Raw genomic sequence first — 24,844 nt, forward strand, 5'->3', positions numbered from 1 at the left:
AGGAGATCGAGACCTTCCTGGCTAACACCATGAAACCTTGTCTCTACTAAAAAATACAAAAAATTAGCTGGGCGTGGTGGTGGGCACCTGTAGTCCCAGCTACTCGGGAGGCTGAGGCAGGAGAATGGCTTGAACCCAGGAGGCGGAGCTTGCAGTGAGCCGAGATCGCACCACTGCACTCCAGGCTGGGTGACAGAGGAAGACTCTCTCTAAATAAAAAAAAAGAACATGCCTCTTGACCTCGTCATGTCCGTATACGCAGACCCCCAAATCCAGAGGCTCTAAACCAAAAACAGCTCACAGTCAAACAAATATCTTGTTATATTTAACTGATAATTTTGAAGCCATTCCTATTTTAGCAACAATTTTAGAATTAGCTTTATTTACCAAATATTATCACAGACGCATAACACACATGGACATGAAAGATTTTCATTTGCCAGCTTTTAAATAGTTTTTCTTTTCCCTATTTGGTCTATTAATCTTCCAGTTACTTGTTTCATTGCCCTAAGCAATTGTTAACCAGGCAACAAATTTGCATTTCTAAAATAACAACTCTTAGGCCAAACAACAAAGATTGTATTCCGTAAGTACATAGCTAAGATTTTAGGCCTAAATATTGTATCATCATTTGTTCAAACCAAGGAAAAAATGGTGCTCCCATAAAAATTCAGTTAAGACAAGATGGCCAGAAAGACACCTTAATCAAAGATATGACTTATGCCAATTTAAAACAATGGTAAGAGTTTCTAATATACACAGGCAGACATCCTTAAAAATGGTAGTTTCCTTAATAGATGTAAATTTCTTTTATAGAAGAGTTTCAAGATAGCCAATTAAATTCCAGGAAGTCATATTTTAGTTCAATAGGTGTTCTTAATTTAGCTACTGTTTGTTAGCTAAAATTACTGAGTTAAGAGTGGAGCCCATTAAGGAATAGGGTGAAGAAAGTATCCTCTATGCCTGGACTCAGCGTGGTTGCATCTGAAAAAGAAGCAAGCCTATTTTGCCTGAGGGCATGCCTTTTATGAACACTTTGTCTAGGATAGCTTTCTTTTCACCTTTGGGTCAGGATAGTAACTAAGCCAAAAGATTAGCACATTTAATTTTTCTTATCAATTAGTTGCTTAAGCTTTTTATTTACCTTTAATAAAGAGTCTTTTAATAAAAATATTGAAAAATTTGGCCGGCTCGGGGGCTCACGCCTGTAATCCCAGAACTTTGGGAGGCTGAGGGGGGCAGATCACAAGGTCAGGAGGTTGAGACCATCCTGGCTAACATGGTGAAACCCCATCTCTACTAAAAATACAAAAATGGAGTGAGAGTCCATCTCAAAAAAGAAAAAAAATTGAAAAATTTTAGAAGCTTCTGCAGGTCAATAGGCATCCCTAGATGAGACTCTTTGGGGTAGCTTCATTTTCAAATGTACATCTTTGGTGCAGTGTTGTTCATTTGGAACACTCCACATTTGTAACTTATCTTTAGTAAGATTTTGCCATTTCTGTAAGACTTTGCTGCTGCTGGGGCCTAATACTTATGCACATGTAAGCTGGAAGGTACTCAGTTCTTCAGAAACTAAAGTTCCCATTTTTACCTCAAATATTGGCTTTGGCTCTCAGACCTCCTTGGTCAACCTAGCCAATGACTTTTCCCTACCTAATTGTGCAAGAAAAATGAAACAAAGGGAGTAGAACACAGAAATTTCTGCAAATTTCCAAAAGCCAAAGTTTATACGCCCTGCAATATTTCCATTTACTACCAGTTTCTTTTTGACCTAGTCAGATATAAGAAGCCCCCAACTGGATACAAGATAATTACTGGATTCAGTCTGATCCTAGACCCAGTCCAGTTTCTGCCATGACTTCCAAACCCAGTCTGGATCAGAAATTTGCTCAAAGAAACTTGGAGAGCTCAAAACACAAATATGTGGAGCTTCTGAATCTGAGAGAGAACTTACCATGATCCCCAGTTGCTGTGAGAGAGCAATGGGCACAATAGGCCTAGTGGGTACCTCGCTTGGTCACTCAGCTCTCGTGGGGGTTGTTAGAAGCTCTACTTTGGATCCCACTTCTGACACCATCTGTTAAAAGAAAAACCTTAGCCAAATTAAATTTAACAGCATTTAATTGAACAAAGAACAATCTGTGAGTTGGGCAGCCTCTTGAGCCAGAGTAGGCTCAGAGAGACTCCAGTGCAGCCATGTAGTAGAAGATTTATAGACAGAAAAATGAAAGAGATGTACAGAAAATGGAATGAGGTACAGAAACAGCTAAATTGGTTACAACTCAGCGTTCAACCCATTTGAACACAGTTTGATCAGTTGGCCACCTTTGACCAAAACTCGATGATTGGCACAAGGGAAGGTTACAGTCTGTTTACACCTCCATTAATGTTATAGTTCACTATGTACAGATGAAACTTTTAGGCTGAACTTAAAATATGTAAGGAGGCAGCTTTGGGCTAACCTTGATTTAACAGTTCAGAATGAATTTGCAATTTCTGTAGGGATAAACCAGGTGACTCCTGGAGCTGCTTTTTCTGGTTTCTTGGAGGCTAGAACTCTCTTCAGGTTTATACCGTATGTGTTTCCCTCACCCGTGTGGCTGGTTTGGTTGTGCTTCCTCCTCAGCTTCCTGGCACCTCACTGATTTTACTACCATTTAGAATCCAGAAAGCCTTCATCCTCCATCAAGATCAGCAGGCAAATTTAAGCCTTTATCTTTGTTTCTTATTCTATTGGTGTATAAAACCTATTGTTGGCCGGGCGTGGTGGCTCACGCCTATAATCCCAGCACTTTGGGAGGCCGAGGTGGGTGGATCACCTGAGGTTAGGAGTTTGAGAGCAGCCTGGCCAACATGGGGAACCCCTGTCTCTACTAAAAATACACAAATTAGCCGGGTGTGGTGGCGGGTGCCTGTAATCCCAGCTACTCCGGAGGCTGAGACAGGAGAATCGCTTGAACCCAGGAGTCAGAGTGCAGTGTGTGGAAATAGAGCAACTGAACTCCATCCTGGGCAACAGAGTGAGACTCTGTCTCCAAAAAACAAAACAAAACAAAACAAAACACTACTGTTAATTAACCACTTGTAGGGGGCATGGAACATGGAACTGAATAGAAATGATTCTCCTTCAAGAAATCCTCCAATGATGATTTTTCTTCTTTTGAGTATTAAAAGACAAACTTAAGGCAATTTAAATTTAACGGACTTTAATTGAGCAAAGAATATACCTCAGGTGTTGGGCAGCCCTCACAACCACCAGAGGAGGTTCAGAGTGCTCTGTTCTTCAACATGAGCAGGCAACATTTATGGATAGACAATGCAAGTGAGGTACAGAAACAGCTTAATTCCTGGCAGCTCAGCATTTACTTTGCTTGAACATGGTCTCATCACTTGGCTGCCTATGATTGGCTGAATGTCAGCTACTATGATTGGCCAGGCTGAGAAAGGCAAAAGGGAGGGAAAAAAAAATCTTTACTCATCTTAGGCTCTCCAGCTGGGGCTTTATAAATTAGACTGGCCAAAGACTAATTAGCAAGAGGAAAAACAAGCAGAAATTTATTAACATATGCATTGCTCATGTACACATGGAAGTATTCCACAATGAGTGACTCAAAAGGGTAGTTGGACCTTGGGCTAACATAGCATTTTAGGTGAAATGAAAGAAAATGGGTTTTGGGCTTCTTTACACAGAAGGCAAATTATGGGAAGGTGACCAGAAAAAGTGTGGTAAACAGGGGTTGCTTAGTAAAGTTTGTTACGGTGATTTAAGTTGAGGCCTTCTCCACTGAAAAGAGCTAAGGGTACGCCTCTTCCTGATACAGGTGGGGGAGACTTTTTTTTAATAAATGGAGATTTCTTTTTTAAATGATGACCTGTTTATAGAGCTTTTCTGGCTAGTTCCCTATGACCTTTAGCTCAAAATAATCCATATGCCAAAGAGTCCTGTTTGAGGTGGCATATTCTGGTACCCTGCAGTGGAAAAGACATATTCTTGAAACTGTTTTCTTTGGGGAAATTGTCATTGACAGGATCTATGGAGAGTAAAATCTTTACAGAGTGCGAGGACCACATTCCCTGAAAGTTGTTAAGTGGTGGACAACTGGGCAGCAGGATACAATACATAGTGCCTGGTTCTAAAGATTTGGTTTAGGTTCTAAAGGTCTGGTTTGAATACTCAGTTCTCTACCTTGAGTACTGTGTAATTTTGGGGAAATTTCTGTAAATTTTGTTTGAACTTAGGGTGCTTCTATTCTGAAATGGAAGTAAAAATATATTCTTACAATCTCAGTGTATGTTGGTAAATTCTTCTGGATAAACAAACCCAAAACAAATAAATGCTCCTATATAAATTTATAAATAAATAAGTAACATACATATGTATTTAGATGTTTTTAGTGATTGAGTACTACCCAGTTTGAGGACTATTGCATTTGCTTTATGATAATTTAAACTTTTCCTTAACTTTACATTTTGGATTAACGAATGATGATTCTTTATGGAGAAAGTTGCTTTCTGAATCCTTTTGCTTTCTAACACATCTTTTAATCATAATATTCTTGCTCTATATCTATAAAATACAGACAAATACTCTTTTCTCATTTGGAAAGAACTAGAAAGGAAGCACATGCAGTCTATTAAATGCAGAGTATTTTTCTGTGTTTGGAAGGAGATTCTTCTTGGCAGACTTCAAATAAAAACATTTTCTGGCCAGGTGTGATGGCTCACGCCTGTAATCCCAGCACTTTGGGAGGCTGAGGCAGGCGGATCACAAGGTCAGGAGGTCGAGACCATCCTGGCTAACACGTTGAAACCCCGTCTCTACTAAAAATACAAAAAATTAGCTAGTTGTTGTGGCAGGCACCTGTAGTCCCAGCTGTTTGGGAGGCTGAGCCAGGAGAATGGCGTGAACCAGGCAGGTGGAGCTTGCAGTGAGCGGAGATCGCACCACTGCACTCCAGCCTGGGTGACAGTATGAGACTCCATCTCAAAAAAAGAAGAAGAAGAAAAAAAATTTCCTATTTACTTCTTGAGGGAAGCTTAGAAAATTTCTCAGTTAATTGGAATATAATTAGGGGCTTGAGTATTTTGAGAGTTGGGGCAGGAACATTAATTGCTTGAAAGTATTGGGGATTTTGTTTTCTTAGACACTTTGAGTCATTTCTTTGCTCTATTAGTGTTTATAAATGCAGATAACTTATTTATTTCAGAGCTGAAATTAGAGGGTTTTGTTGTTATTTAAATAATTACACTTTACTCAGATATAATCTGTCTAATAAAAATAGAATATAAAATGTCCTCCAGGGTAGTATTTTGTCTTATGGTGTAGTTTAGCTGAGATGTAAATTGTTTTAACTGTACTGGCTTTCTGTGTCATCAGTATGCTAATTTTTCATAATACATAATATTTTAGTGCTTTGCCATTATAATTTCCCTAAAATTGAATTACTTAGAATTGGAGTAGTGGATGAGAACAAATTAAGCTTTTTAGTGTACACAAATACAAAGTAATCCTTTTTCTTTTCCTTAGGAACTTTGGGTAATGTGGAACATGGGAACCAATATCAGATGAAATTGATGTATGAACATAATCTTCAGAGAACAGCCTGCAATATGACCTATGGATCATTTGGTGGTATAAAAGGTAATTTGCTTTTAATCATGAGTATGCTATTTCAAGTGACAGATTTAGAATATTTGGTCATATAAAACAGAGGATTAAGTGGTTTGACTCTCAGAAAGAGTTAAAATAGACATTTTATTGAAACCTTTGTATCCAAATGCCCAAGCAAGTCTATGGCCATACCACCCTGAACGTGCCTGATCTTGTCTGATCTTGGAAGCTAATCAGGGTCGGGCCTGGTTACTACTTGGATGGGAGACCAAATACCCAATCAAAGTAATAAAAAAAGAAAACTTTAAACATTGGATGTCTTTGATTTTTATATAACCAGCACATTTTTATGTGGTCTATAGAAACATTTCTAAAACTGCCTTTTCTACAGATTTTCTCTTTTATGTATAAGCTGACTGAAACTGAGCTTTTTTTGTGTGTGTTGGAACTGTGATACCTGACTGTCTCTCTCAGTGGAAAAAATGGTTGACCTCATTGACGGGAAATCATTGCTCTACCTGCTACAGGCAGGATAAAGCTGCAAACACCTCTCTCCACTCTACCCGTATCCAGGGCTGCTGCACAGGGTTGTGTGGGTTGTTTCTGCACAGGGCAGCTGGAAGAGTGGGGAATGTGGGGCTGAAATACAGACTTGATCTTGCTCATCAAGCCATGCTTTCTGGCTTGGAGTAAACCTACCCAGAGGAAGGGGTGATTTTTCTATGTTTCACAAAGACATCACCTTTATCTAGTACTGGCTCAGTGAGACTGGGTTCCTCCCACCTTGGCAGAGGGGTGTCTTTTTCTAATTAGCACAAAGGCCACCCTCATTATGTCCACTCAGTCTCAGAGCTTCCAGAATCACCAGGGCTTGGTGCTTGCTTGTGTACACTCTTGCTGTTGGCATGGGAGGGCTCTTATTTCCAAACCACCTTCTCTCCCTGCACCATGACAGGGTGGTAGAGGAGCTGGTGGTGCTGGATTGAGGATAGGAAGCCAGGTGGTGACACTTACCCATGTGATTGTGTGACTCTGTGTGTATGTATCTGTTCCTGTGCCACCAGCAGAGCATGTAACTAGGGATTTTATAATATCTTAGCTCTTCCTGAACTCATGTTTTATGAGTTTATTGTTTAGCTGTTGGATTATATTTTTCCTTAGCAACATGAGAAAATGACTTTATTTTGGAAGTATGATTTGTTTGTGTGAACTCAGTTATTTTGTATTAATACATCCAAAGACAAGGAATAGTTGAATTTGAGTATACCAAGCAGCATCAGGGATATTTTTGGTGTTGATGTGCAAATAAATATTTTGCATAACTGAAGTGATATGAAACAAAACCCCTGGTTAGGTGGGAGGACTGCTCGAGTAACAGGAATGTTTGGATTACTTGAACAATAAGGAGGTATCTAGAGTAAGATGAAGAGAGAAATTTAGATGAGAGTAGAGTCTGTCAGTGAAGTGCTTCCTCAGCTTTTAGAACTGATTTTTACTGTTCTTTGAAAAAATGTCTGACCTGATTCGGGAACCTAGGCCTCCCTTGTTTAATTAGCTATTTTCAATTCACTTTCCCCTACCGAATCTCCAAGAAGCAAATTGCTAAATTCCATACATCATAAAAAAATTATGACATGAGAAAAAAGTGCTTTGGCCAAATAAAAGTGTTTTTTGATAGCATAACAGTGGTTCTTTAGATCACATCAAATGTTATATAGCGGGGGTCCCCAGACCCCGAGCTACAGACGTGTAGTGGTCCATGACCTGTTAGGAACTGGGTTGCACAGCAGGAGGTGAGAGAGCAAAGCTTCATCTGTATTTACAGCCACTCCCCATTGCTTGCATTAGCCTGAGCTCCACCTCCTGTCAGATCCGGGTGCATTAGATTCTCACAGGAGCACACACTCTATTGTGAACTGTGCATGCGAGGGATCTAGGTTGTGTGCTTTTATGCAAATCTAATGCCTGATCATCTGTCCTTGCCTCCCATCATGCCGAGATGGGACTATCTAGTTGCAGGAAAACAAGATGAGGGCTTCTACTGATCCTACGTTGTGTTGAGTTGTACGATAATTTCATTATATATTACAATGTAATAATAATAGAAATAAAGTGCACAATAAACGTAATGTGCCGAGTCTTCCCCCTTCCTGGTCTGTGGAAAAATTGTCTTCCACAAAACTGGTCCTTGATGCCAAAAAGGTTGGGGACTGCTATTATACAGATTGCAGTGTACTTTTAATTTTATTATCAGATCAAGTTAACCCTGTTGGATACAGTGAGTTCTAAATTTCTCTTCAAAGAATCAGTCTGTCAGTATGTTCAGTTCTTTGACCTCCATTTTAAAGTTTAACTTCCTTGTAGTTTCAGTAAATAGCCTTTTCCACCAGTTTTAATCAGTAGTTTACATCTGTTCCTCTGGTCACCTGCTCTGTCCTGATTTATCCTGGTCACCTGCTTTGACCTCAGTCACCCTGTTTGCCTGCTCTGACCTAAGTCACCTTTAGTTACCTGTTCCATAACCATCTTTCCCACCAAACTGCTCACCCTGCCACTCTGGCTCATACGCCTGTTCTCTTTAAAATAGCCAGTCAGAATTAGCTTAGACTGTGCAGTCCAACCCTAGCCAATAGGGGAACAACACAGCAGTAGGGGCTACCTGCGTCAGGAATAAGAATCCCTTCCTCTCCCTTGTTCAGGTGTATTCCTGCCATTGCTCCATCTGCGAGTCGCACCCTTCTATAGATACAAAATTACCTTGCTGAGAAAATTCTTTTTTGTTTTTGAGACAGAGTCTTGCTCTGTCATCAGGCTGGAGTGCAGTGGTGTGATCTTGGCTCACTGCAACCTCCGACTCCCAGGTTCAAGCAATTCTTCTACCTCAGCCTCCTGAGTAGCTGGGATTACAGGCATATGCCATCACGTCCAGCTAATTTTTGTATTTTTAGTAGAGACGGGGTTTCACCATGTTGGCCAGGATGGTCTCAATCTCCTGACCTCGTGATCCTCCCGCCTCAGCCTTCCAAAGTGCTAGGATTACAGGTGTGAGCCACTGCGCCCAGCCGAGAAAATTCTTTATCTGAGCGCTAGTTCTTCTTTTCGGCACAGAGGAACAAGCATTTGTTTGTAACAATCTGGTGGTCTCCCCTGGAGAACGGGTCTCCGGTTGCCTCTTGTGGGGAGACATGTCCCACTGCCTTGTTGCGGTAGCCTAAGGGTGACAGACTGGGGACCCACCCGGTGTGACGAATAAAACCAGACTCTCAGCAATGCAGAAAGAAACTGGCTGGCGACCTGGGGGAAAGGATCATCACATACTGCGGCAACCAGGTAACTGTGTGCACAGAGCAAGGTAAGACACATCATAAAGGCGACAAAGTATTTCCTTGCTGCTTGCGATATTGAGGGGCTGAATGTGCGTGTGAATGATCACAAGCACTCCTACTTGTGGTGCTGCTTGTGTGAGTGGTACTAAGCACTACTGCTGTGTGGAGTGAGTGGGTCCTATCTGTGATTCCGTGCTCACCTCATATGGCTTAGGGCGGATCCTGCCGTGGGATTTGTACCAGCATGCCGGTGCCAAGAGGGACTTAGATCTCCTCCAGGGGAGCTGCCAGAGTGGACAAAGTGCAAGAAGGGTGCAAGGAGCCTCCAGCAGATGGGACTAAAGGATAGGCAAGACATTTCTAATATGAGAAATTGAACCTAATAGCCCTAGGAAACCTCTAGAGAGTAATAGGTGAGACATTTCTATATACTTCTTTATACCTGGAAATCCCAAAGTGCTGGGATTACAGGCATGAGGCACCACGCTCAGCCAAATCTTTTATTGTTTTTAATATAACTTGAAAATCCTGTTTGAGACAGAAAGCCAGTTTTCATCTTTGCATTAGTACATTATTGATGTCAAACCCAATTCTTGATAAAACCTTATGGACGAAACGATCCAATTTTAATTAGTTTGATCATAAGATTCTTATAAACCTTGTATATAACCCTTTATACCTTTTTTGTTGTTGTTGTTAGAAAGCAGATCAGTGCTTTGAGAAAAACCTGTTGTGCTTTTATTCCAGTGTTCAATTTATGGAAAAACGGAATAATACACCTTTAACTTTAGCCAATATGTTCATGCACAGAATGTCTTTTACGAGATTAATTCTTCACCGACCTTCCACAACTTATTCAAACCTTTGGCTTTTTCCCGTCTAACTTAAAACAGTCCTTGGCTGGGCGCAGTGGCTCACGCCTGTAATCCCAGCACTTTGGGAGGCCGAGGCGGGCGGATCATGAGGTCAGGAGATCGAGACCATAGTGGCTAACATGGTGAAACCCCGTCTCTACTAAAAATACAAAAACAAAATTAGCTGGGTGTGGTGGCGGGTGCCTGTAGTCCCAGCTACCCGGGAAGCAGAGGAGGGAGAATGGTGGGAACCTGGGAGGTGGAGCTTGCAGTGAGCCGAGATTGCACCACTGCACTCCAGCCTGGGTGACAGAGCGAGACTCCGTTTCAAACAAAACAAAACAAAACAAAACAAAACAAAAAATAATCCCTTAACCTTGTAAAGTAGGCAAAAAGAAAAAAATCCACATTCCCATGCCTTCTTATAATCCTTTTTCAAGAGCACATTTCATTTTCCTTACATACCTTGCATATAAAACTGCTTCTCTAGTAGTCTCAATTACATGTTACACTGTTAACTCTTAGAAACTTAACTTTTGGTGAAAAACCTGGTGAGTACATGATTTTAATTATGTACCAAGTGTGGAGCCTAGGGCACCAGACCGAAGTGCAGATAATGTCTGACTCTTTCATGTATAGTTAGGGGATGTGGCTAACTCCACATGTCCCCAGGCCTTACTTAAAATCTAATGGCTCCACAGTAGTTAAGTTGAACAATTTTCAAGAGTCAAAGAAGCAGTTTATGACCTTAAAGCATTTATCAAACCTAATATCTGACCTGCCTAATTTAGACCAAATGTCTTTATTTTACTAATAATCTTAAAGCTGTGTTTTTATTTCCCAAAGATTACTTAAGTCACGTGAACTAAAAGGCATTATAGTCTTAATTTTTTTAACAATATTTAAGTGCTTATTATTTTTAAACCAATTAATCTGAACTTATATATATATATGTATAAACATAACACACACACAACACATATAAATACACAGACAAAAGAAGATCCAGTAGTTGTAAGATTTTTCATTTGCCAGTTTCTAAGTTTCCCTTTAAAGCATTCAGTTTCTAACCCTAATAAATAGGTATAGGTGCAAGGCGAAACAGATCCCCCAAAATTAAGGGTTCCATTTTTATACCAGATCCTGGATCCCAAAAAAGGGATGGGTATCAGTCCATCTCCCATGGGAGTCTTATCTCTCAGTAGGGGATGGGGACATTTTCATACCTTCTAGGTGGCCAGGAGCATGCTTCTCTGATCCAAACATGGAAAAAGCTGAGTGTCCCCCCATAACTTCCATTAGCTATCCCCCAAAGTGTATTTCCCACCTAGTTATTACACATGAAATCTCTCATAATGTGAAGTAATTTCTAATACCCCCAAAAGTAAAAAATGTGAGAGGGATCTATCTATTTTCAATTCTTGGGGTTCCATGAGGGAAACAGAAGTCCTTTTTTTCCCTCCCAAAATGGGGTCTGCAGTACCTCCTCCATTCTTCCTAAGGTGTCCCAAGCTGTTAGATATTATCTTAGGTCCTCTCGTGTGCATCAAGAGTGTCAAGAAGACAAAATGGAGAAAAACAATTCAGTTGACTGACAAGAAAAGACACAATCCCCTTTTCCAGAAAAAAACAATCCGGGAAGAGGAAAAAAAACATAAAGGCCTTTAAAATGTACATATAACTTGGATATGTGCTTTTAAGTAAGCTGACTTTTAACCATAGTGCCTTTAAAAAAATTCCTTATAAGCCTCTTGTTACTCTACTTTAACCAGGCCAAACAGGCAATATTTCTGGCTTTTGAACTTTACCAAAAGTAACCTCACAGGTGAAACCGATAAGCCTTAGTTACGAAGCTACAGCATTGGACAGTTTCCATTGCCCTTCCCAGAAGGAGCCTAGAGCAGTCAGTTTTGAGCTTGCAAAGGCTTTTAACTGCTTGAGATAATTTTTAGAGCTAGCTCTGACATAAACTCCAAAATTCCTGTCCTGGCTGAGAACAAGAGAAAGTACTGCCATGTACTTAAAAGGTCAAGCTCCCCAGGACATAAACCAAGACAGGAAGGAGACTTCATCCAGTTTTTTTGTTTGTTTGTTTCAGGAACCTGCAGCAAAGTTTGTAACTGACTAGTTTGCTGGGCTGGCTTGAACAGCGGGCTTATATGTCATAAAGAGGTACTCCTTTTATGGTCTTATAGCTTAAGACCAGCCTCACAAACCCTTTTTCTCATTAATTAAAACATTGCAAGAGGTAGTGATTTTTACCATTCCTTCAAGCAGCTTGCACACAGAGAGAGAGGAAAGGGAAGGGAGAAAAGCATTGCCTGCAGTGGGGTGGGAAGATGAGGAGCTCAGGGAAGCCAGAGAAAGACCCACCCATTGCAGTGACACTAAACAAAAGTTCAGGTGGTTGCTTGTCAGTCGCTAAGGGATCTTTTCCAGCAGTCCCCTCAGCTTTCCAGTTTCCCCTTTTGGTGAGAAAGAAAAGCTGCCCATGTCTGGTGATCCCATACGTGCCTAATCCTGTAACCCACAGCCATCAGCAAAGAGTGCAAGGCAGATTAATCCAAAGAGAATAGCGGTTAACATCCCATAATGCCAAATTCATTTTTAACCAAAGGGATTTTACTGAGAGGGGCCTCTAACCCCCTAAATCTTTTTTTTTTTTTTTTTGAGACGGAGTCTTGCTCTGTCGCCCAGGCTGGAGTGCAGTGGCCGGATCTCAGCTCACTGCAAGCTCCGCCTCCCGGGTTTACGCCATTCTCCTGCCTCAGCCTCCCAAGTAGCTGGGACTACAGGCGCCCGCCACCACGCCAGGCTAGTTTTTTGTATTTTTTTTTAGTAGAAACGGGGTTTCACCATGTTAGCCAGGATGGTTTCGATCTCCTGACCTCATGATCCACCCGTCTCGGCCTCCCAAAGTGCTGGGATTACAGGCTTGAGCCACCGCGCCCGGCCTAACCCCCTAAATCTTAAGAAGGACTCTAACCTTCCTAAGTTGGGTGTCAAACCCGTTTGTCAAGAATCCTCACCTTTTTTTAAGAGGGGCCTTTAACCCATTCCGTCTTAGGAGAGACTTTAAATCTTCTAAGTTGGGCCTCTAAAGTCAGCCAGTGGATTCTGCAGTTTATATCCTTAGGGTCAGTAGTCTCCATCATACCGTTATTTCATGGTTGGCCAGGAAAATGTTACTGGAAAGGGGTCCTGATCCATATCCCCAGACAGGGTTCTTGGATCTCAAACAAGAAAGAATTCAGGGTAAGTTCATAGAGTAAAGTGACAGCAAGTTTATTAACAAACTAAAGGAATAAAACAATGGCTACTCCATTGGCAGAGCAGCCCTGAGGGCTGCTGATTGGCTATTTTATGATTATTTATTGGTTATATGCTAAACAAGGGATGGATTATTCATAAGTTTTCCAGGAAAAGGGTGGGCAATTTCCCCAGAACTGAGGTTTCCTCCCCTTTTTAGACCATACAGTGTAACTCCCTGATGTTGCCATGGCATTTGTAAATTGTCATGGCACTAGTGGGAGTGTCTTTTAGCATGCTAATGTATTATAATTAGTGATAATGAGTAGTGAGGACAACCAGAGGTCACTTTGGTCGCCATCTTGGTTTTGGTGGGTTTTGGCCGACTTCTTTACCACATACTATTTTATCAATAAGGTCTTTGTGACCTGTACCTTGTGCCAACCTCCTGTCTTACCCTGTGACTTAGAATGTCTAACCTTCTGAGAATGCGGCCCTGTAGATCTCAGCCTCATTTTACCCAGGCCCTATTCAAGATGGAGTCACTCTGGTTCCGACGCTTCTAACAAAGCTATGAATGAACATCTTTTTACATAAATCTTTATCTACATTTCTGATTATTTCCTTAGGATAGAGTGGAGAGGTTGAGTTATTAAGTCAGACACTTGTAAAATGTTTTTTTCCAATATGAAAGTAGCTTTCTTCCTTAAATACTGTATAAATAAATTGTAAAAAGTATAGAACTTAGGAAGAAGAAAGTAAGACTCCAAGACTTGTACATTTCATAAGAAAACCCACTTTCTAAGCTTGATGTCTTTAATGTGTATTTAATGTGCACCTTTCTAGGAGGGAGTGGGTGATTCTTTTAATTGGAAAACTTCCCTGTAGTTGATCTTATTTAAAAAAGAAACCTAAAAATCCTTGTTTTCTACTTTCCTCTATTTCATATGGCATCTTATGGAATTATTGTTTGGTGATCATGTCTCAATAAAGGAATTAAACAAAACTAAAGCCCAACACTGTTTTAAGCAAATGTGCTATTTAAAGTATGGAAAGGCAGTGGGAGAAGAGGGGTGCAATATTTTGTGTGTGCATCAAAATGAACTAACACTAGATGGCAGTCCTCTATAACTTTTGGCCTTAGTTGCTGCTGCTTTAGAATAAGGTATGGCAAGAAATCACTAATGGAGGAATGTTGATCCCATGATAATGCTTTGCCTTTTATTAAAAATAAATGTTAACTTTTTCGAGTTGCACAACAGAGTGGGTTTTTAAAAGACAGTTAATTATAACAGATAACAGAACGTAATATAAAAGTGCTTTCTAGCTGTGCTTCTCAACCTTTTAACTTTTTAAAACTTTTAAGTTACATTTGAATTATAAGGGGATCATGATTAAAATGCAGATTCTGACTCTTGTCTGAAATTGGACCTTAAATTCTGAATTTCCAGTAATATTCCAGGTAATGCTAAGCTGCAGTGATCTAGAGGTGTGCTGTAGCCCTATGTCTGCAAAATGCTTATTTTGTATCAGGCAGTGTTCTAAGAACTTTACAGGTTGAAAAAGTAACTGTGAGTGGTGGAGGGAGGATTTCTACCCAACTTCTCTGCATCTGGAAGTTTCTGGTGTTAATCACACAAAATTGCCTCCTTGATTGGGCTGTGAGTGAATTTACCTCCTCCCCAGAAAAAACTATCCTATCAGAATGGAGTATAGTTTGGTTTGGCTAAAGTTAAGTGCATATCTTTGATTCTTCACAGATTGTGGGAAATATGTTAAGCAACTTCTGGGTCATATGTTTGCTTTTTCAGTTTTATTTTTCTGGTTGGTGTTTTGGTTTGTAAGAAAAGTACAAAAAAATTTTAAAGTTCCTTCAAAAATTGTAATATTAATTGGTTGTATTGGGCTTTTATTTATTTATTTTTGCAGAGGGGAAGTGTGTTTGAAGTTAAAAATGTTTGTTGTTTTTTAAAATTTAAATCTGAGCTGCTTTTTTGAAGGAATATGTGATTGTGGGTGCTAATAAAATATTAGTTTATCTTTGTTTTTCATGATCTTAACAAATTAATGCTTGCAAAATAAACACAGACAAACAAGTTACAGTTTGGACATACATTAAATCAATTTTGAAAAGGTGGATTTTAATAGATTTAAGATATGTTAGTAATATTGGTGGAATTTATTTGTTTTGGTAATTTGAACGCTACTTGTTTTTGAAAAAAAGAACAAAATGATATTTTTGCCAGATTTTCTCTTATTTTTGTTTCGTTGTGTTACTAAAATTTCCAATGGTTGTTAACATGGTATTTTACCTAGTTAAGTGAAGTGACTCATGCCTATAATCCCCACACTTTGGGAGGCTAAGGCTGGTGGATCACAAGGTCAAGAGATCGAGACCATCCTGGCTAACACGGTAAAATCCCGTCTCTACTAAAAATACAAAAAATTAGCTGGGCGTGGTGGTGGGCGCCTGTAGTCCCAGCTACTCGGGAGGCTGAGGCAGGAGAATGGCTTGAACCCAGGAGGTGGAGCTTGCAGTGAGCCAAGATCGCGCCACTGCACTCCAGCCTGGGTGACAGAGCGAGACTCCGTCTCAAAAAAAAAAAAAAAAAAAAAAAAAAGACAAACTTTCCATTTCAAAATAATATTTGGAAAAGGACAGCATTAATGTTGATTGACAGAAAGCCAGTGGTAGAATGAAGAAAAAAATATTCTTTTGAGGTCAACAGCTGCATATACTTAACTTAGTAAAATAAGATACTTCTTTTTTTTTTTTTGAGATGGAGTCTCGCTCTGTCGCCCAGTCTGGAGTGCAGTGGTGCGATCACTGCTCACTGCAAGCTCCGCCTCCTGGGTTCACGCCATTCTCCTGCCTCAGCCTCCCGAGTAGCTGGGACTACAGGCGCCCGCCACCACGCCTGGCTAATTTTGTTTTGTATTTTCAGTAGAGACGGGGTTTCACCATGTTAGCCAGGATGGTCTCGATCTCCTGACCTCATGATCCGCCTGCCTCGGCCTCCCAAAGGGCTGGGATTACAGACGTGAGCCACCGCGCCCAGCCAAAATAAGATACTTCTTGTAGTCTACGTAGTATCAAGATATTTGAGCTAGAATTTCCTCATTCATAGTCTGATTTGGAGTCCCTGTAGTAACTGATCCAAAGTCCTCAGTTACCTCAGATTTGCCTTGGGCTTTGAGAAGATGATGAACCTTATAATACATAGGAATCTTTCTAGTGTGTAACAGGGACACTGGGAAGGAATTGTTGGTTTGTTGTAGGTGCTTGGGCACTTTCAGGGACTGAAGCAAGTCTGGTGTGTTGTTCCTCCCTCACATCATTTCTCTTGGTCCCTCCATCTGTTCATCCCTTCCATCCATTCAATGCGTATTTACTAAGAATTCTGAGTGCCCAAGCACTGTGTTAGTTTTCTTGGAATAGACAGATAAAGAAAAGACAGTTTATGAGCTGGGCACAGTGGCTCACGCCTGTAATCCCAGCACTTTGGAAGGCTGAGGTGGGCGGAGACTTGAGGTCAGGAGTTCGAGACCAGCCTGGCCAACATGGTGAAACCCCATCTCTACTAAAAATACAAAAAATTAGCTGGGCGCAGTGGTGGGTTCCTGTAATTCCAGCTACTTGGGAGGCCGAGACAGGAGACATCCCTTGAACCTGGGAGGCGGAGGTTGCAGTGAGCTGAGATTACATCATTGCACTGCAGTCTTGGTGACAGAGCGAGACTCTGTCTCAAAAAAAAAAAAAAAAGAAAAAGAAAAAAAAGAAAAAAGACAGTTTATGTTCTCAAGTAGCTCACAATCTAGGGGTAATAAAGATGAAGAGTTAACTATATTATAATGAGGTAAATCGTGATTGAGATGAATATGTACAAAATGATGCCCTGGGATTTAGAGCAGCTCCCTGTAGGTGAGTGTGTGTGTGTGTGTGTGTGTGTGTGTGTGTGTGTGTGTGTGTGGCAAGGGGAATAAATGAGAGTGGGGAGTGTACTGTTACCTTTTTAATTCCAGCCCTTCATTTTTATCCTCTTTAATCCAGAGATTAGTAATTCCCAGTTTCAACTTTATGGTTTTCAGTATGGTCTTTAGCCTTTGTTGCCCAAAGGTTGAACCATTCAGATTCCTTCTGGGATAGTTTGTCCTCTCAAGAAGATTACTTTTCAGACTTTATAGTACTTAAAAAAATACTTTGCTTTAAAAAACCTTGCTATTTTCAGGCTACTAAATTGACTTTTTAACTTATAGCATAAAGCCCTCAGTAAGGGACAATTATCTTCTTTAGCTACCAGCTGATCTTTAATGGAGAAGGATATAGTACTCTTCAAGAGTACTATGACTATGTTTGTTGAGAATGACACATTTAAGGGTAGGGATAGGAAGATGAACTAGCACAGAGATTAATGAATATCAATTTAGAGGCAGAAGAGCATGGTGTCATGGAAGGAGAGGGAAGGGAGAGATTCCAAGAGGCACTGAAGGACTCCAGAGTTGAGAGGTTAAGCAGCTGGAATATTGGAAAGAAAATGTTGGATTTCGTCATTTGCAAGTCATTGGTGATTTTAGGGAGAATAATTTTAACAGAAGGGTAGGAACATTGGTCATGTTGCCCTGGAATGAGGAATCCATAGAGAAGAAATGGAAATCCCAAAGGAAAGGTGCTTTGTAAAGGGTTTGGGTGTGATGAAGGTTAGGTGCAATTAAGGCCATAACCAGAGGGGAAAATGTTTTATAAGGCGGGAGAAGTCTTTGAGAACACATGGTGAAATCTTAATCTGGTAAATCAAATGCCTTTCATAGATAGTATTTTGCTGAAAAAATTTAACTTGAATACATTTTTACTTTTATTTTATTTTATTTATTTTAGAGACAGAGTCTAGCTTTGTCACCCAGGCTGGAGTGCAGTGGTACGATCTCAGCTCACTGCAACTTCTGCCTCCTGAGTTCAAACAGTCCTCCTGCCTCAACCTCCTGAGTAGCTGGGACTACAGGTGTGCGCTACCATGCCTGGCTATTTGTATTTTTTGTAGAGATGGGGTTTTGCCATATTGCCCAGGCTGGTCTCAGACTCCTGGACTCAAGCGATCTGCCTGCCTCAGCCTCTCAGAGCACTAGGATTACAGGCATGAGCCTTTGTGCCTGGCCCCATTTTTATTTTTATTATTTTTATTTTTTTATTTTTTGAGATGGAGTCTCGCTCTGTCGCCCAGGCTGGAGTGCAGTGGCGCGATCTCAGCTCACTGCAAGCTCCGCCTCCTGGATTCACGCCATTCTCCTGCCTCAGCCTCCCAAGTAGCTGGGACCACAGGTGCCCGCCACCACGCCCGGCTAATGTTTTGTATTTTTAGTAGAGACGGGGTTTCACTGTGTTAGCCAGGATGGTCTCGATCTCTTGACCTCGTGATCCGGCTGCCTCAGCCTCCCAAAGTGCTGGGTTTGCAGGCGTGAGCCACCGTGCCTGGCCACCATTTTTATTTTTAAAATTATGTTGTTTTAATTATGATGTGCCTATAATTTAAAACATCGTTTCTCATCGTGTAATTTGTGCTTTATAGCCCTGTTGAATTATTGCCTTCTTTTCATAATAAATATGTGGTTTATGGGAAAAAGCCTGTTTAATACTTCATGAGATTAAAAGTCAGACCCTTTGGAAAAAAAAGAAAAGGAAAAGAAATACTTTATTAGAAATTATCACCATTATACCACCATCTGGTTCTTTCTTCAATTTTTTTTTTCAATTAAAAAAAAAATAGAGGCTGGGTGTGGTGGCTTACGCCTGTAATCCCAGCACTTTGGGAGGCTGAGGTGGGCGGATCACGAGGTCAGGAGATTGAGACCATCCTGGCCAACATTGTGAAACCCCATCTCTACTAAAAATACAAAAATTAGCTGGGCATGGTGGCATGTGCCTGTAGTCCCAGCTACTCAGGAGGCTGAGGCAGGAGAATCGCTTGAACCTGGGAGGCAGAGGCTGCGGTGAGCTGAGATCAAGCCACTGCACTCCAGCCTGGGTGACGGAGTGAGACTCTGTCTTAAAAAAAAAAAGAAAAAATAGATACAGGGTCTCACTACGTTGCCCAGGCTGGTCTTGAAGTCTTGGGTTCAGCCAATATGCCTGCCTAGGCCTCTCAAAGTGCTGGGATTATTGGTATGAGCCACCGTGACTGGCACTTTCTTCAATTTTTATCTTTATCAACGTCTTAAACTTCTTTGCTTTCCTTTAAAAAATTTCTTTTCTTGATTATAGAGCTTTGTTTTACATGGGGAATTTTTTTTTTTTTTTTTTTTTTTTTTTTTTTTTGGGACTGAGTCTCGCTCTGTTGCCCAGGCTGGAGTGCAGTGGCTCAATCTTGGCTCACTGCAAGCTCCGCCTCCCAGGTTCATGCCATTCTCTTGCCTCAGCCTCCTGAGCAGCTGGGTCCACAGGCACCCGCCACCACGCCTGGATAACATTTTGTATTTTTAGTAGAGAATATATGGGAATATTTATATTTTGAGCTTACCTGGTGACACACAACTCAAGAGTTAAATGTTACCATCAAAAACCCAAACCTCCCATTTCCTGCAGAGGCCATAATTCTGCTTTTTCATGTGGATTTAGATGTACTTTTGTTCTCTTTCCAACCTTGTCTTTGGTAAAACTGAAGACTCCCTTGGTTGCAACTGACAGTTGGCTTAAGCAGGAATAGGAAGTTGACTGGCTAATGTCACTTGAGCCTTCTCTGTAATCAGATCTGGTTTCTCTCTTTTCATCTCTTGTTTCCATTTCCTTAGATAGGCTATTTCCTCTTGGTTACATGATGGCTATAGCAGCTTTAAATCTTTACTTGTCACATTCTAATCCATGTAAAAGAGGGTCTTCCTTCCTCCAAGAAGGCTCAACAGAAGTCTGTTTCCAACTCATAGGCTCTGGTTGGGCCGTATCTCAACCAATCACTGCCACCAAAGGAATGTGATTAAACTTGAGCCTGAGCCACAGGTGTGGGAAGTCCTCTTATCACTAAGAGTAAGAGTGGAGAGGGGAGAAGGGTGGATTTTCAGAGGAGTATCAGTGAATAATTAACTGTGGTGAATCTGAGGAGTTTGGGGGTGATCAAGAAAAAAGACATGGCTATCAGATGGCAGTAGAACACAATAAGCTTTATTTGCGTGGTGCTTTGGCAGGATTGCATGCAAGAGGAGGTCCCTTACAGCAAGAGACCTTCCAGAGAGAGTGAGGTGTCCTCCACCCAGAAGGGGCAGAGGTCAAGGGAGCTTTCTGGGGAAAGAGGACTCAGAGTGGGGCTTAGGTGTCCAGGTTGCCGAGAAGCAAGATTGGGGAGGGCAGCAGCAATATACAGTCTTTTACATGCTCAGGGTTTGTTTTACCTATAGCTAGTGGATGTTGGGTGCAGTTTTTCAGGGTTTGCAAAACAGGCACTCTGTAAATGGCTGAAAATATCATTATTTGGGCTATGTTTAAAGCAATTGATATAACAATTTGAATTTGGTATCCGTGGGCTTTGAGTTAATGGTCAGTCTGAATGAAGAAGTAAACAACATGGGGTCAATATATAAAGGGGTAACCTTTAACTTGGTTCTATAGCATTAACGAAAGAGAGTGAAATAGATGCTGGGTGGCCAAAAAACTGTAAATATCCACCTTGCTTTTGGTTTCACTTTCTCTACTAGAACCTCCCTGTGGTACTACCTTAGAACTGACAGGAGAGGCCAGCAGTGGCGATTTGAGAGTGTGCTCTCAGGTGTGTATGTGGATTGGAGAACGCAGGGCCTAAGCAGTTAAAGGATGCGCTCTGTCCTGGGCTGAATGCAGCCTCATTCTGGTACATTGTGTGGGGATAATTGCTTGAAATGTTTGTTTGTATTTTGAGGATTTGTTGTAATTGAATTTAATTGAATGCTTTGCAAAACCATTTGTCATGATTTTAGGCTTGGTATGCATAGATGTTTAAAATTGGGAGCATGCCTCAATTTATTTACAGAAGAGATTGAAACTTGAAATAATCTAAGTCAGGATTTTTACTTTATCTTTTCCTCACTTTCAGTATTCTTCACATGAGGACGTGTATATCTTTGTTATAAAAGTCTTGTTCACAGAGGCGTATTTAAAACATATGGACCAGTAAAAAAAAAAAAGTAAATGATTGAGCGCCACCTCCCAAAAGCAACCACTGAAAACATATATGTGTACAGTAGAATATAATCCAGAATGTTCCAACTTGAGTAATTTTAGAGTAATTTTACAGTTTCTGGAATTTAGCCATCTTACCACCTTAAGGGCCCAACCAGTGAAAAAGTATATTTATCATGTCAAGTCTGGTGCTGTATAATGGGATGCAAGCAAGGTATGACAATAAATGTTAAATGGAAAAGCCTTTACTTTATATCCATATAGCTTGAAGTCAGTTGAATAATTTATTCAATATTGGTCTTTATTTTGTATTAATTAAAAACATATGGATTTACTAGAAGACAGAAAAAAACCTGTGTGATTTGGGTCAAGCGGCAAATAGGAAAAGTGGCATATTATAAGATATTCCTAAATATTTAGTGATGGATACATTTCACCTGCAATTCGTGCACTTGAAATCAAAACTTGTCTTTCCTTTAAGATGGCAAAAATACATAGAATAATATAAAAACTGTGCACATTTTATATTCTGGGAAAGACCTCTTGAACCGCACGTAAGCTTTCTACTTATTCTTTCTAACTTGCTTTTCAGGTTACTTTTTCAGTCTATATACTTGGAATAATACTTGTAAATGACTTTTGTTCCATGAAACCTGAGATTTCCTGACATGTAGTGTCCTAGTCCATTTGTGTCGCTATAACAAAACGCCTGAGACTGGGTAATTTATAAAGAACGGACATTTATTTCTCACAGGTCTGGAGGCAGGGAAGTCCAAAATCAAGGTGCCAGCAGGTTCAGTGTGTGGTGAGGGCCTATTCCTCATAGATGGCACCACCTTGGTGTCCTCACATGGCAGAAGAACAGAGGAGCAGAAGAGCAAAGGGCCTGAGCTACTTCCCTCCATTCTTTTACAAGGCACTAATCCATTCATGAGGGTGGAGCTCTCATTACTTAATCACTTCCCAAAGACCACACCTCTCAATACCACCACAATGGGAATTAATTTTCGTAGGAATTTTGGATGACATTCAGACCATAGCAGGTAGTCTCTTACAATCATTTTAGATCTATCCCTTTATGTCCTATCCATATTATGTGGATTTGGGTTGCTGTGACTCACTGGTCACATGACTCACTGGTTGTTGGAGATTTGGTAAATGATGCCGTAACCATTTCTCACTTGTTAACAAACTGCCCCTCAATTGTAATGTGGTATCTCCTATATGTATCTATATATCTGTCTGTTAGGGTTTTGTTTGGGTTCTTTTTTTGTTGTTTTAGTTATTTAGCCTCCCATATCACTTTGTCACTGTGTGTTTGTTTTGTTTAATTCATATTCTTATTAAATTGCTCAGTAGTGTGAAATGTTTTTAGAGAGCTTTGTTCTGATTCTTGGTTCTGTTTTTCTTCATCTGTCTTTTGCATATTGTCTTCCCTTCTCCGTCTGTCTGCCTTTTTTGTTTTTGTAGTATGTTTGTGGATTTGCCAGGCCAGCCTCTTTACCTTGCTCAAGCTAAGCTTTACCCACTCTGTCTGGGTCAGTTTGCTTTTTCATGGTGCTGGTGAATTTTTCTTGCCTTCTTTCCTACCCAATCAGAGAGGAATTTGTTTTCCTTCCTGACATACTGTTTTGAGGGCTGGATATCATGCAGTGTGTCTGCTTATCACCTATCTGGGGACAGTGGAGAATATATGGGGAGGAAGAAGGGTTGTCTGTAGTAGCCTTACTGGAGGATTTGGCTTCAACCCTCTCTTTTGTGGTTTTGCTAAGCATTTTGAATTATTGTCACACTACCTGGTTGGTCTGTAACCTGTTATCTTGGAAGGTTGAGTGATATTCTTAGATTTTGGATCTTCTCTCTTACTACTCATCAGATTTCCTTGAGTCAGTGCCATTTGTTGCTTCCCCTGTTTGTATTTCATTAGAAGCTGTTTCCATTTGCCACCCCCTACTTTGCTTCTGGTCCTCTGTGGGTGTGTGTGAGGCTTCACGTGGCAATTCCTCCTCTTGCCTGTCTTCCACTTCTCCTACTCATCATAATTGCTGGAGATATTTATTTAGCTTGGCTGCTATTTTTTATGGTCTATGGCCTTTCCTGCTTTTTTCTTTTTGCAGAGAAAATACCAAAATGATAAAATCTGTATTTTTTCTTTTCTGACCAGAAGGAATGTGGCGAAGGTAGAACTTACGGTATTATGGGCATTTCCATTTCTCTGGGCCATCTACATCCCCCACCCCCCTCTTTCTGGATTTGTCTTCCTATAAATTTGAGAGTTTTAATGAAATTTTCAGAATTTGGTTTATTCACAGCCTCACCCCTCCTCGTCTTTATGTGAAGTTTGAACTTAGCAGCTTCACAAAATGCACCAAATCTTGAAGATTCTTGGAAACATCTGCTTTATGGTCACCATTTTTTAAAGATTGTGGTATAAAGTTGTGTTCTTTCTTTGGTTTCATTGCCATTGGTGTATGTTTGCTATTTTCTGTAATTTACTTATTTATTTATTTGTTTAATCCACGAAGTTACATTTTTTAAAGGGTCTTTAAAACTAATCCCAATGCTGGATTTGAAAAACGAATGTTCATCATAAAAATTCCTGTGGATTCAACAGTTCAGTTGTTTGAATAATTCTGGTAGACTTATTTCATACAAATTAATTTCATTGTATTTGATGTGAATATCTTTTTTCCAGATTGTTCTTGGCTTTTAAATTGTGTGTTTTAATGTGGTCAGATCATTCCTTTCTTGTACACTTTATTCTGTTTCTTCTAAGCTTAGAAACTTCTCTTCCACGCAGAATTTTGATGTTTCTGTTTCCTGGAGCTTGATTATCTAGCAGGAATTTTTATATTTGTTTATAGAGAAGACTATGTGGAGAGAGAGCTAGTATTTATTCTCTTCTATATGTTGTGGTATTGCATTTAGCCCAGTGAGATAACATAACCACCATTTTTTTTCATACTGGGAGACTGGAGATCAGAGAAGATAAAGGTGTTCCTCCAGACACGCCCAGGCATAGCTATCTGATTTGAATCCAGAGCTATCTGATTTGAAAGCTCATGTTCTTCCTAATATATTACCTATTATTTAATTGCCTTCCTAGTTAGAGAGAAGGTCTGTGTATTCTGAGAAAGGAATGAGAGTGAGGTTTTTCTATAAGCTTACTGAGGGCAGGGACTGTGTCTTTTGTTCATCACTGCATATCTAGTGTCTTTCACGGTCTTTGGCACAAAGTGGGTGCTAAATAAGTGTTTGTTGAATTATTGAACCAAAATAGACCTGTGATTGGGCAGGGCTGATGTTATATACTTTAGACTTTGGGGTTATGTTTTAGAACACATGTTAATTCAGTTCCATTATTCTAACCAACTTCTAAGTTTTGTTTTCCTCTTTAACAAATGTGTTAAAGTATCTATTACAGGGCATGGGTCATGGTAGCCACTGTCTCCCATAGTGGTAAAGTGAGAGTGAGTAACTTGGGCCTCCTGAGTTCACCCTTAGTCACATTATTACTCAATATGCTGGTGATAGGCATGTATATAAGTTAACTAGTAGAAATACACTTTCTTATCTAATTGCAACAGTGTTTCTAGAGATTACTCTTCCTAGTTTTTAGCTTGGAATGTGGTATTCAGAACTATCGAGTATTTGTGAGAAT

The 24,844-nt window shown here is 40.3% G+C and overlaps 1 protein-coding gene across 4 annotated transcripts in view; it reads left to right on the plus strand.

Moving 5' to 3' along the window:
* LOC105475849 (Bardet-Biedl syndrome 9) overlaps nt 1-24,844 on the plus strand; it is a 555,557-nt gene that overhangs the window by 107,021 nt on the left and 423,692 nt on the right. For 3 of the 4 annotated variants that reach the window (XM_011731402.3, XM_011731401.3, XM_011731400.2), the window contains exon 5: nt 5,531-5,644. The exons of the other annotated variant lie outside the window; for it this stretch is intronic. In XM_011731402.3, the coding sequence (XP_011729704.2) occupies nt 5,531-5,644 (114 nt within the window). The remainder of the gene's footprint in view (nt 1-5,530; nt 5,645-24,844) is intronic. 4 annotated transcript variants of the gene reach the window in all.

This window comes from Macaca nemestrina, chromosome 4 (genome assembly GCF_043159975.1).
Source record: "Macaca nemestrina isolate mMacNem1 chromosome 4, mMacNem.hap1, whole genome shotgun sequence".
In the NCBI taxonomy this organism is placed as follows: domain Eukaryota; kingdom Metazoa; phylum Chordata; class Mammalia; order Primates; family Cercopithecidae; genus Macaca; species Macaca nemestrina.